At 39.2% G+C, this 12,777-nt stretch overlaps 1 protein-coding gene across 4 annotated transcripts in view; it reads left to right on the top strand.

Annotated features, from left to right (window-relative positions):
- Positions 1 to 12,777, top strand: part of ABCB11 (ATP binding cassette subfamily B member 11) — an 86,675-nt gene that overhangs the window by 10,169 nt on the left and 63,729 nt on the right. For 2 of the 4 annotated variants that reach the window (XM_006766531.2, XM_006766530.1), the window contains exons 4-5: positions 621 to 672; positions 1,483 to 1,721. In XM_006766531.2, coding sequence (XP_006766594.1) covers positions 621 to 672; positions 1,483 to 1,721 — 291 coding nt within the window. Of the gene's footprint in view, positions 1 to 614; positions 673 to 1,190; positions 1,203 to 1,454; positions 1,722 to 12,777 lie in introns of those variants that run through there. The other 2 variants (XM_015565756.1, XM_006766532.1) reach the window with 2 other exon arrangements.

Below are 12,777 nucleotides of genomic sequence, written 5' to 3'. Positions count from 1 at the left end.
AGATGAGTGAAGAAAAGCTTTCTGATAAATAAAATGAATAAGAAATACTAAGGAAATATAATTTAATGGGAAACATGGGAGTTTAAGGGAAACTTTTCATCACATCAACACTATTTAATGTAGTTGTAAAATGTTTTAAGTGCTAGAAGGAAGTTTTAAATCAGGTAATCCAACCACAAGGAAATAGGTCCATATCACATTATCTCACTTATATGTGGAACCTAATGAACAAAATAAACTGACAAACAAAATAGGTCCAGTGGAACAGAATAACAGATTTCAGTGGGAAGAGGGTTGGAGGGAATGGGAAAAAATTAACCAAAGAAGATATTTATTAGTATAAATGAGAGTATGGAATACTTTTTATTTTCTCTCAGTGCCTTCCGAAAAACATCAATGAATCACTCCTGAACATGAGATATAGCTATACTGAAATCTCTATAAGAGGTAAATCTGAAGAATAAAAGCTTGTTTTTAAGATACCAGGTTTGGCAAGAATTTCTCAACCAGAGGGAGCTTTTTTTCTTGCTAAAAAAAAATGACTCATTGAATCACCACCTAGGGAGAATTTCTCATTATTTGGGAAGGATGGTCCGTAAATCCCTATTTTCTCTCTTCAGGTTACAAAATGAGAAGAAAGGTGATAGCAGTCCAGTTGGCTTCTTTCAATTGGTAATAAGACCGTGCTGACTTATGACATAAGTTTTGTAACTATGAATCGTTCAGATCATGGAGGAAGTGTTAAATCTTTAGTCATATTGGCAGTTTTTTTTTAACTACAGTGATTACTTTTTCAGTCATAAACGTTGTCTATGTGAAAACATGCTGACTATCAATTAGAAATGTATTACTGATTAAACACACAAATCTTACTCAGTAGATCAGAAAAGTGTCCTAGAAAATAATCACTAAGTTTATAATTATCATTTTAGTAAGAAAAACCATCACAGAAATCATATTGTGCATTTTTATTTGTATGACAAGACTTTAGAAATAGTATAAGTATTTTCTCCAAATTATTCATGGTGGAGGCATTTCTAGGCACACATAGGTACTATTGGTTGCCATTATCGGTTCTAGGAGCCAATGCATGTTATTGCTGAATGTCCTACGTAGTATATACACATGGCAATGGTATACGTGCCAGTGACTGTTTCCCTCAGAAGTTGTGGACAAATAGCTAAGTTGGCTTCTTTCAATTGGTAATAAAACTAATAAAGCCAGCTCTTGAGATAAAGAAAGTGAATTCAGAGATCAGGAAAGAAATAACATGGACTGACAATGTAAGAGTCTAATGTTTTAGATAACTGCTATACCATTCATTTTTACCTAATTAGTGAGAACTCTGTTGTTCAGTATGATGATCCCACAAAATGTGGTGTTGAATACTATTTATCAGAACCTAGTAACTAAAATTAAATAGTCCTCCTACCTCTCCTGCTTTTCACCCATAGATGATCTCTGAATCCTTTGTTTTTCAAGTTTCGATTTTCTTCAACGACTGACATTTGGCTGATGTTTGTGGGAGGTTTGTGTGCATTTCTCCATGGACTAGCCCATCCAGGCGTGCTACTCATTTTTGGCACCATGACAGATGTTTTTATTGACTACGAAACTGAATTACAAGAACTCCAGATCCCTGGAAAAGCGTGTGTAAACAACACCATCGTGTGGACCAACAGCTCCCTCAGCCAGAACGTGACAAATGGAATGCCTTGTGGGTAGGCTGCTATTTTTTACTTTTTTGTTCACATCTTAAACTGTAATTCAAAATGTGTAAAGGGAACATATTGACTGAGCTGGAGTGGTATCTAATATAGCGTACACAGAAACAGAAATTTACCCACATTTCTACAAATTACTCAGCCCCGAGGTTCTCCTATCTTACCAGGTTTTGACATCCTAACAGAAAACATATTTGGAAATTGCCCATTAAATGCATCATCCAAATTTAACCACTTTTTAGTGTATAGGTTTGAGGGTGGGGCTACCAATACTTAATACCAAAAGAAAATGACCCATGGATTTTACTTTAGTCCTATGTCATGTCTTATATAAAAGACTTCCTTTCCTTTTTTTCTAGCTCTCATCCACTCCTTAGCTTCTGTGGCCTTGGCTAATGATCCACTAGATCCCCAGCCTTTCCTGTATAATGGGGATTTTATTACTATGCCAGAGGCCTTGGAGTAGGGGCCACTGGTCTCAGTTAGTAGTTGAATTTCTATGGAAGAGTGGTATGGTGTCATGAACAGGAAAAAGCCACGCAGGATTAGCCAGAGCTGGCTGTGCTACTACTGTTTTCTTTGTGATAATCCCAATAGCTGCCTGGTAATCAGTGGAGTTAGAGTACACAGGTTGACTCACTGTTTTGGACTTTGCAGCCTGCCTCACGCTGCCTCAGGGACAGAACAAGGTCATTTGCATATGTGAACCCACATGCTTAGGTTTAAGAACCAAAGGCAGGGCACGACCTTGCTAGGAAGACACTTGGAATGGCTTTCCTAAGTGAATTTATATTTTTTACCTTCATTTAAAAAGCTTTTAACAGGCTTGATTCCAGATTATGAAAAACCCTTCTAAATCACTCTCTATAACATTATCTACTCTTATAGCATTTTATTTATTCACCTATTTAACCAAAAATTTTTGAACACCAACTATGTACCAGAAACTTGTGTAAGCATCAAGGATACAGTGGTTATTTTAAGAGTCATGGTTCTTATCTCTGAAACCATCATTAAATCAATGACCATTCAAATAAATATGTAGTTGAAAACTAGTTAGTGCTTGATAGAAAAGTATAGGATAACATACAGTATGCAGAAGTACCCTTTTGAAAAATACTAAACCTACTCGTTAGAAATACATTTTCTAATATATATATGTGTTTTTTTCTAAATTTAGAAGTAAAACTCAGAACGGTTTGTACGAAAGGGTGACTATTTCCAGTGACCATCTTTTAAGTCTTTCATTTACATTGAAGAACAGAGATGAACTGCTTTTTACAGAATGAAATGACTACAAAATGTAAAGTTAATTACTCCCACTTTTGAAAAAAATGCATTAAGACTTCTTTATAATGTAAATAGACCCAAGTCCTTAATAATCATGAAGATAAATTTTTTCAAGAGAATTCCTAAAAGTATATCTTATAATGTTTTAAAATTTGGAAATAACTATTAGAAGGGCCAAAATTTCCCTGGCTGATTTGGCTCAGTGGATAGTGTTGGACCTTGAATTGAAGGGTCCCTGGTTCAATTCCATCAAGGGTACATACCTTGGTTGCAGGCTTGGTCCCTGACCTCTGTCAGGGTGGTATGAGAGGCAACCAACTGTTGTGTCTCTCTCACATTGATGTTTCTTTCTGTGTCTCTCCCCCTTCTACTCTCTCTAAAACTTAATGGAAAAATATCCTTGGGTGAGGATTTACAAAAAAAAATAAATCAAAATTAGAGATATATCCATGATACCAAGTGCTCATAAATATTTATTAGATGAATTAAATAATGAATCTACCTTTATTCTTGGGCCATTTCTTTACTAGGAACTCCTTTGATGAGTTAAATACTTTAATTGTGAATTATTATGGTCACTGACATTAATACTGTTACACCTCTGAATTACTATGTTTGTTTAGCTTTCATGTAGTAAGATCACTGAGAAAATGCAGTTGGGTGGGACAGAGGAGAAGGGAGAGGACATTTTCCTCCCTCTAAGTTAATATGCCTCCCAAATTATCCAACTCCTTGCAACTTCCTTTCTTGAAAAAGTGTATCATTAAAAGTCCAATTTCTCCACCTATTATAATAGGTCTATCAGTCTTGGACTATACAAGGCGACTCAATGATTTTATCAACATAAGCATGCATGTTTAATAGTAAGAGCTAGTTCTTCTCTTTCATTGTATTGGTTTCCACATACCAATTGTAATTTATTGGATGGAATTTATAGGCTAAAGCCTTTCAAATGGCTCTTAGTGAAAAATGCTGAAAAACATTAGGCCTCCTGATTAACTTATTGGTTTTTACACTTTAATTGGATAGAAGTAAACTGCATTTTGATATTTGGACTTCCCTTCTTTTATCTTCTTTCAGTCTTTCACCTTACTGTTTGATTATTCTGAGCAAATAAATTCTGAAAAGCTAATGAAATCATGGAAGTGACATGTGTCATTTCTGCCATATTCTGTTGGTCACACAGACCAACCCTAGTACAATTTGAGAGGGCACCACAAAACAGTGTGAATACCAGAAGACAAGAATCATTAGGGGCTTCTTGGAGGCTGATGACCAAAGCCATTGGGAAGTTACTATCCTCAATTGCCCCACATATGGATGCATTAATATAGAAATCTGAGTCTCTATTTTCTCTTGGATTTCAGTCTATTTTCTTAGTAATGTACATGTAGCTTATGCATTTAAACACTCTTTTGAATTTAGACACTTTAAGACCACACACTTAAAAACAGCTTTATTGAGATACAATTCAGATACCATATAATTCACTGTTTAACATGTACAAATTAGTGTTTCCTAAGGATTTTTTTTGCCTTTCATCTAAATTATGTAACTTGTTGGCATAAAGTTGTTCAAAGTATTTGCTTATAATTCTTTTTATTGCTGGAAGACAAGTAGTAATGTCTCTCTTTTATTTCTTTAACTATTTGAATCATCTCTATTTTTTTTCTTGGTCTAGCTGAAGGTTTATTAATTTTGTTTATCTTTGTGAAGATAAACAGCCAGCAGATGAGATAATATCCTATATAATAAAAGCCTAGGTGGCGTTGCGCAATGTTGTCACAAGATGGCTATCACAAGATGGTCACCACAAGATGGCCAGCAGGGGAGGGCAGTTGGGGTGAACAGGCCAGTAGGGGAGGGCAGTTGGGGGCAACCAGGCTGGCAGGGTAGAGTAGTTTGGAGCCATCAGGCTGGCAGGGGAGGGCAGTTGGGGGTGAGATCAGAGCAGGGGAACAGTTAGGCATCAATCAGGCCAGTGACCATCACTCCAACACAGAAGATGTGGCCCCCATGTGGACACAAGATGGCCACCACAAGATGGCCAGCAGGGGAGGGCAGTTGGGAGTGACCAGGCCTGGAGGGGAGGGCAATTGGGTGCAACCAGACCTGCAGGGGAGGGCAGCTGGGGGCCATCAGGCCAGCAGGTGAGGGTGTTGGGGGCAAGATCAGGCCAGCAGAGGAGGGCAGTTAGGGTGACCAGGACTGTAGGGCAGGGCAGTTGGGAGTGATTGGCCAGCAAGGGAGGGCAGTTGGGGGCAATCAGGTTGGCAGGGGAGCAGTTAGGCATCAATCAAGCCAGCAGGGGAGTGGTTAGGGGTGATCAGACTGGCAGGCAGAAGTGGTTAAGGGTTCCCAGATTGCAAGAGTGCAGGCCAGACTGAGGGACACACCCCTCCCCTGTACAAATTTCATGCACCGGGCCTCTAGTAACAAAGATTTAAAAAAACAAACAGAAAAATAATACAGGAAATCAATAAAACAAAGAGCTGTTCCTTTGAAATCAGCAAACCTTTAGCAGGGCTGACAAAAAAAAAAAAAGGGGGAGAACACACAGTTACCAATATTAAGAATAAAAGATGAGATCACTACAGATCTTGCAAACATCTTCTAAAGCAGCGGTTCTCAACTTGTGGATTGTGACCCCTTTGGCGGTTGAACGACCCTTTCACAGGGGTCACCTAAATACATCTTGCCTATCAGATATTTACATTACGATTCATAACAGTAGCAAAATTACAGTTATGAAGTAGCAATGAAAATAATTTTATGGTTGGGGGTCAACACAACATGAGGAACTGTATTAAAGGGTTGTGGCATTAGGAAGATTGAGAACCACTGTTCTAAAGGATAATAAGGAACTACTATAAACAAGTCTACACACTTAAATTTGACAACTTGGAGAAATGAACCCATTGATTGAAAATACAAATTACCACAGTTCATCTAATATGGTATAAATAATTTGCATAGTTCTAACTATTAAGGAGATTGAATTTATAATTTAAAAACTTCAAAAAAGGATCTTTCAGGTCAATACGTTTTCACTGTAAAATTATATCTATACTTAAATAATAATAACACAATTTTATACATTATTTTCCAGAAAAAAGGAAGGAACATATGCCAATTCATTTTATGAAGCTAACTAGGGGCCCAGTGCACAAATTCGTGCACCTTGAAAGGAACTGTGGGCCACGAGACTGCAGTAGGCACAGAGGAGGTTCTTGGCCCATCCTCTGCATCCCCACCCAGCCACTCCCGCCATAGCCCCCTGCCCCCTGTCTGCCAGCAGCATTGCTCCTGCCGCTGCTACTCTCATGCACTGACATTGGCCCTGCTCGCACCCTTTGAAGGTGCGGAGCGATTGGGACCAGTGCCAACAGCGAGTGTGAGCAGCAGCTACTGCCCCAATCACCCCTCAGGAGCAGAGGGAGGTGGAGAAGCCATCAGGAGCAAACAGGGCCTCCAGCTGCCACTCACTACCGCTGACGGTGCCGAGTGATCAGGGCTGTTGCCTGACACCAGCAGTGGGTGTGAGCAGTGGCTCCAGCACTAGCAGTGGATGGAAGTGGGGCCGGTGCCGGCAGCAGGTGCTAGTGCTGGGTAGGGCTGCAGTGTGCGCGGGAACAAAGAATTTTCAGTAGCAACCAGAGGCTTGCCCTGATAACAGCGACTGGTACCCTGCCTTGGTCTGGTGCCCCCTCTCACACCATCCCACTGTGGCTGACCCCCGCCATATTCCACTCATGCCCCCTGTTGGTCAGCACACATAATGGCGATTGGTTGTTTGATTGTTTGATTGTTCTGGTTGTTCTGTTGTTCGGTCTATTTGCATATTATCCTTTTATTATATAGGATATACGGATACCCAAACCAGGCAAAAAATATTACAAAAAAGAAAACTATACATTACTATACTCTCATGAATATGGATGCCAAATCTTAACAAAATATTAGCAAATAGAATTTGGCAATATACCAAAAAAATTATACACCAGAAGCAAATGGGCTATATTCTAGAGAAACAAAGCTGGTTCAATATTTGAAAAAACAATCCATGTTATCTACCATGTTAACAGGCTAATAAATAAAACCACATGATCACTTCCATAGATGAGAAAAAGCATTTCAACATCTATTCGTGATGAAAAGAACAAAAGCAAACCCTCCCTTTAAAAAAGTGCATCTACAAAAAATCCAACAGTTAACATTATACTTAATATTGAAAGATTTTACCTCTTTCCTTCCCCTTAAGACTGGAAATAATTCAAGAATATATGCTCTCACTTCTATTATTTAACATAATTCTAGCTTGTGCAATAAGGAAGGAAAGAGGTAAAAAAAAATATATTAATTTAATACTTAATACTACTAAACTGTACATTCAACAATGGTTAAGGTAGAAAGTCTTATGGGTTTATTTTTTTTTTTACTACAATTAAATATTTGAAGATGTAAAGGAAGAATTACAGACATCTTTGTTGGCAGATGACATGATTTTCAACACAGACAATCCCAAAGAATCTACAAAAATCTCCTAGAACCAATTAATGAGTTCAACAAGGTCTTAGAATACAGATAAAATACAAAATTCAATAGTATTTCTATATACTAGCAACAAAAATGTGGGTACCAAAATTCAAAATACAATGCTTATAACTACTTAAAAACTTTTACTTATGTGTAAATCTAGCAAAACATGTACAGGATTTGTATGCTGAGAGCTGCAAAATGCTGATAAAAGAAATCAAAGAAGACCAAAATAAATGGAGACACATACTGTGTTAATCAATTGGAAGATTCAGTACAGTAACAATGTCAGTTCTCCCAAATTTATATACATGTTTAATACAATTTCTATCAAAATCTAAATAAGATTTTTTGTAGATATAAACAAGATAACTCTAAAATGTACATGAAAAGGCAAAAGAACTAGAATATCTAAAACAATTTTCAAAAAGAAGAATGAAATGCGAGAAAACAATATACCCAATTTTAAGTCATCTCATATAGCCATAATAATCAGGGCAGTATGACATTGACAGAGGAACAGAATAGAGAATGCAAACCCACGCAAATATGGCCAACTGTTTGTTGACAAAGGTGGAAAAGCAGTTTCAATGAAGGAAAGATAAAGTTTTTATTAAATGGTGGAGAAATTATTGGACATCCCAAACATAAACATATTCAGAAATTAGCTCAAAATGGATTATGACCTTAAATGTAAAAAAATAAACTGTAAAATTTTAGAAAAATATATCGGAGAGCATTTTCTATGGCTAGAGAAAGAGTGCTTAGGCTTGACACCAAAAATAATCCATAAAGATAAAATTTGATAAATTGGACTTCATCAAAATTAAAAACTTTGCTTTACAAAAGACCATGTTAACTGCCCTGGCTAGGTAGCTCAGTTGGTTAGAGCACTGTTCAGTATGACAAGGCTCTGGGTTCAATCCCTGGTCAGGGCACATAGAAAAATCAACCAATGAGTGCAAAAATAGAGAGAACAGCAAATGGATGCTTCTCTGTCTCTCTCAAAATTAATAAATAAAAATTTCTACAAAGACCTTGTTAAGAGGATGAAAAGACAAACTACAGACCGGGAGAATGTATTTGCAAATCATATATCTAACAAAGAACTAGGATCTAGAATAACTAAACAACTCTCAAAACTCAATAGTTAAAAATAATTCAGAATATGGAGGAAAGACACAAACAGACATTTCACTAAGGATATAAAGATGGGAAATGAGCCCATGAAAAGATGCTCACACTAGTGGTTAGGGAATGCAAATTAAAATCAAAATGAAATCAGTATTTATCTGTCAGAATGACTAAAATAAAAAATAGTGATAACACCAGCTGCTGGTGAGGATGTGGAGGAACTGGATCACCCATACCTTGGTGGGAATGTAAAATTGGGGCAGCCACTCTAGAAAACAGTTTGGCAATTTTTAAAAAGCTAGGCATGCAACTATTATATGACCCAGCAATTCTACTCTTGGGGATTTGTCCCAGAGAAATGAACTTAAATGTAAAAAATAGAAGCGTTATTTGTAACAGACAAAAAGTGGAAACAACCCAGACATCCTTCAATAGGTGAGTGGGTTAAACTAACTGTAATTCATCTATACCGTGGAATACTACTTAACAATAAAAAGGAATGGGCTGTTGATAAAACTTGAAAGAATTATGCTGATTGAAATAAAACCCAATCCTAAAAGGTTACATTCTGTGTAATTCCATTGAACATTCTTCCAATGATGAAACTATAACAACAGAGAGCAGATTAGTGGTAGCCAGTGGTTAAGGGAGGAGTGGCCACATAAAAGCATGGATGCATATAAAAGGGCAGCATGATAAATCCTTGTGGCAATGAGACTGCCCTGACCTTAATTATTCAGTTTCAACATCCTGATTGTGATACTATCCTATAGCTTCACAAGATGTACCACTGGGGGGAAACTGGGAAAAGAGCATACATAATCTCTCTGTAATATTTCTCACAATTGCACCCTCATCTTTACTTACCTCAAAATAAAAAGTTTGATTAAAAATAAACAAAAGTAGATTCCTGGGTGGAAAAAAAATGGTTGTGGGTTCTCTGGAAGTAAGATGTAGCCATTTTGGCAGTATGCTACCCTCATGTGTGGGTGTTCTAGCAACATATCCCTTGCATTAAGGAATACAGAGTCTCCAGCACCCTGAAGCCAGGACATGAACACGTTTCTGCCGCATCGTGATGCTCAGTTTAGAGCTGACATGGATGTTCACTCTACCTTGCCAGCGCTCCTATGTCTACAGGGCATGAGGGCCATTGAAAGAAAAACTCCTCGCTAAGCAATGCACCTTGTCATAATGACCTCCTAGATATTTTAAGTGAAAAACCTATGGCTCTAGTAAATATGGAACTGTGAGGTGTAAACTGAGTGATTCACTCTCATGATGCACTTATTTGTTATAAAAAGCAAGGTAGAAATCCTCATATATTAATAATTTGTAAAATATCTCTTTCCTTTCCCTCTAATTGTCCTCACTCCCCTCTCCTCTCTTCAACGAACGAGTCAGGGGAATCTTAATTTATTTAAGTAGATGTAAGTTAATTTTGCTGTTTTAAAAAAAAAGGTGCCATTCTGGGGTCGTAATCACCTGCACAATTTATAGAATCCTTTCCAGGATTTTATAATCAAAAGAACTTTCCACCAGGCACACGATGCAGAGTTTGATGTGCAGCCAACGGAACTAGGCCAGCCTCTCGTTTCCTTCCTGTCAGTTTTCCTGAGAGGTTTGTCCTGTTGTTCCAGAAATATTCTCAAGTAATCTCTAAAACTGATAACTTTTTCTTCCCAAAAATAACACAGAAACGAGTTAGTCATCTATCTCTGAGGTGCCTCAGAAGTGAAAAGAATCATAAACTGCACGTGCCCTTATCCACACCACTCAGCGATGACATAATTCTCCTGACTTCGCTCCAGTAAATCCCTGGGCTGGCCAGGTGCTCAGTTCTCTAAATCCTCATAGGTCTGTTTATAACTGACAGCTGCATTTTTCATGACAGGCACTAAATCACCTCTGCTTAGAGTGTCCGAGGAATGAACGCACCATAGGAAGGATAAGTAAAGCTTTCTTACAAATGCCCATAGGTTTCTGTTTTTGGACACCCAGATTCCATTTCACAAACGAAGAACTCAGAGTATGGACTCCTTTATACATTAGAAGGCTTTACTCATTATACACTCTATCGTTAGCTTTTGTAAATGCCTCTGACCGTGGATACTTATATGTACATTTATGATTTTCTAGGTCTTGTTCATTCTCAGGGTTCCCTTAAATCATTATGAAAACCTTGGAATGGGGTGAACACAGACTTATTAGCTGGTTTAGAGATTGTCAGAGGGGTTGGCCAAGGCAGTTATTTCCCTTTCACTAGTTTTTTCAAAGTCAAAGCAAAATCCTGAAACATTTATTAAGTACCTACTATGTGGAAGATGTTGTACCAGGCTTCAGACAGTGTGAGCAAGCAGCTTAAACCCAGTCCTTGGCCTCAAGTAGCTTGCAATGTACTAGCATGGAAAACAAATATATATATATATATATATACTAATAATAGAGGAATATGCAAATTGTCTGGGACTCCGTCACAGTAACAACCAAACAGCAGTCTGTGTGGGGTGAATAGGCCGGCAATAGGGTTAGTGAGGGATGACCAAACAACTGAATAGCAGACTGCGTGTGGTGACCAGGCCCGCAGAGGTGTTAGTGAGGGACGACCAAATGACTGAACAGCAGGCTACGTGGGGCGACCAGGTCAACAGGGGTGGGCAATTGGGGTTGACCAGGCCAGCAGAGGGGGAAGTGAGGGATGACCAGGCCAGCAGGGGGGCATTTGGGGGCAACCAGGTCTGCAGGGGGGCAGTTATGGACAATCAGGCCAGCAGGCAGAGGCATTAGGGGTAATCAGGCTGGCAGGGGGGGGGCAGTTAGTGGTTATCAGGCAGGCAGGCTGGTGAGCAGTTAGGAACCAGTGGTTCTGGATTGTGAGGGGGGTGTCTGACTGCTGGTTTAGTCAGTCAGACATCTCCCTAGGGCTCCTGGATTAGAAAGGGTGCAGGCTGGGCTGAGTGGACCCCCCATGCATGAATTTTGTGCACTGGGCCTCTAGTATATATATATATATGTGTGTGTGTGTGTGTGTGTGTATACATATTCGATGTAAATGCATTCAATAAAGGTATTGAAAAATAGTGCAAGGTGGCAATAAAATCTGTCATAGATAACAGTCTGTTCTGAATTAAATGAATTATACTTTGATACTTGCTTTGTGGTCAGTAGAGGAGAGAACACTTCCAGCCTGGTCACAAAAGGAAGTTCTGATAGAAAGCAGGAAGCTTGTGGGGTGAGAGCATCTATGCTGAAGATGCTGTTTTCTGATTTTCTAAAGAAATGGACTCCATATCATTTAACTTGTCCCCAAGGATCAGGACAGTCATCAACCAATATGTTAGTTTTCTAATTCTAAAGTGCCTGATTTCCTCCCCTCCCTGCCCCAAACCCTATGCCACAGCATGGTAGCTGTGCTGGAAAATGCTGTGGAGCTTTCTTGCTGTTCCCCATAAGTTCTTTGGCTTCAACCTTAGAAAGCACCCTGGAGAGTGAAGCTTCCTGAGCTGTAGTCAGCAGAAAGGCTCTGCTAATACAGTGTGTTTCTGCCTCTGTGGGAAGATGACATTGCACATTCCTCACAGTGTCACTCTGAGATGGAGGACTTGCAAAGCGGCTTAGATTCCTGAAGGAGGAACAACAAGCCTCCTGATTTACAGCACACATCTCCCTGTGGCTGTGATTGCTCTCTCACTGCACACAGAGCCCCAGTGAAAGGGGCCTCAGTGGACAGAGCACTGGGTTGCCATGGAGGCCCCCGGGCTTCCAACAACTGCAGATTGATGATTTCACACCCTAGCATCTGGGCCTGCAGAAATGAAGGGGGGTAGGCATCTCGGCTGAGATTGGTGCCTTGAGATCTATTTAGGGATTTATTTTTGAATTGTCCATAATTCTATTTAGATAAAAAGCTTTATCCATGCCAAAACCGGTTTGGTTCAGTGGATGGAGCATCGGCCTGCGGACTGGGGGGTCCCGGGTTCGATTCCGGTCAAGGGCATGTACCTCGGTTGCGGGCACATCCCCAGTTGGAGATGTGCAGAAGGCAGCTGGTCGATGTTTCTCTCTCATTGATGTTTCTGACTCTCTATCTCTC

The sequence above is a fragment of the Myotis davidii genome, unplaced genomic scaffold, assembly GCF_000327345.1.
Source record: "Myotis davidii unplaced genomic scaffold, ASM32734v1 scaffold59, whole genome shotgun sequence".
Classification (NCBI taxonomy): Eukaryota; Metazoa; Chordata; class Mammalia; order Chiroptera; family Vespertilionidae; genus Myotis; species Myotis davidii.
Note: the sequence above shows the minus strand (reverse complement) of the source record. Positions and strands in the feature narration are given on the sequence as shown.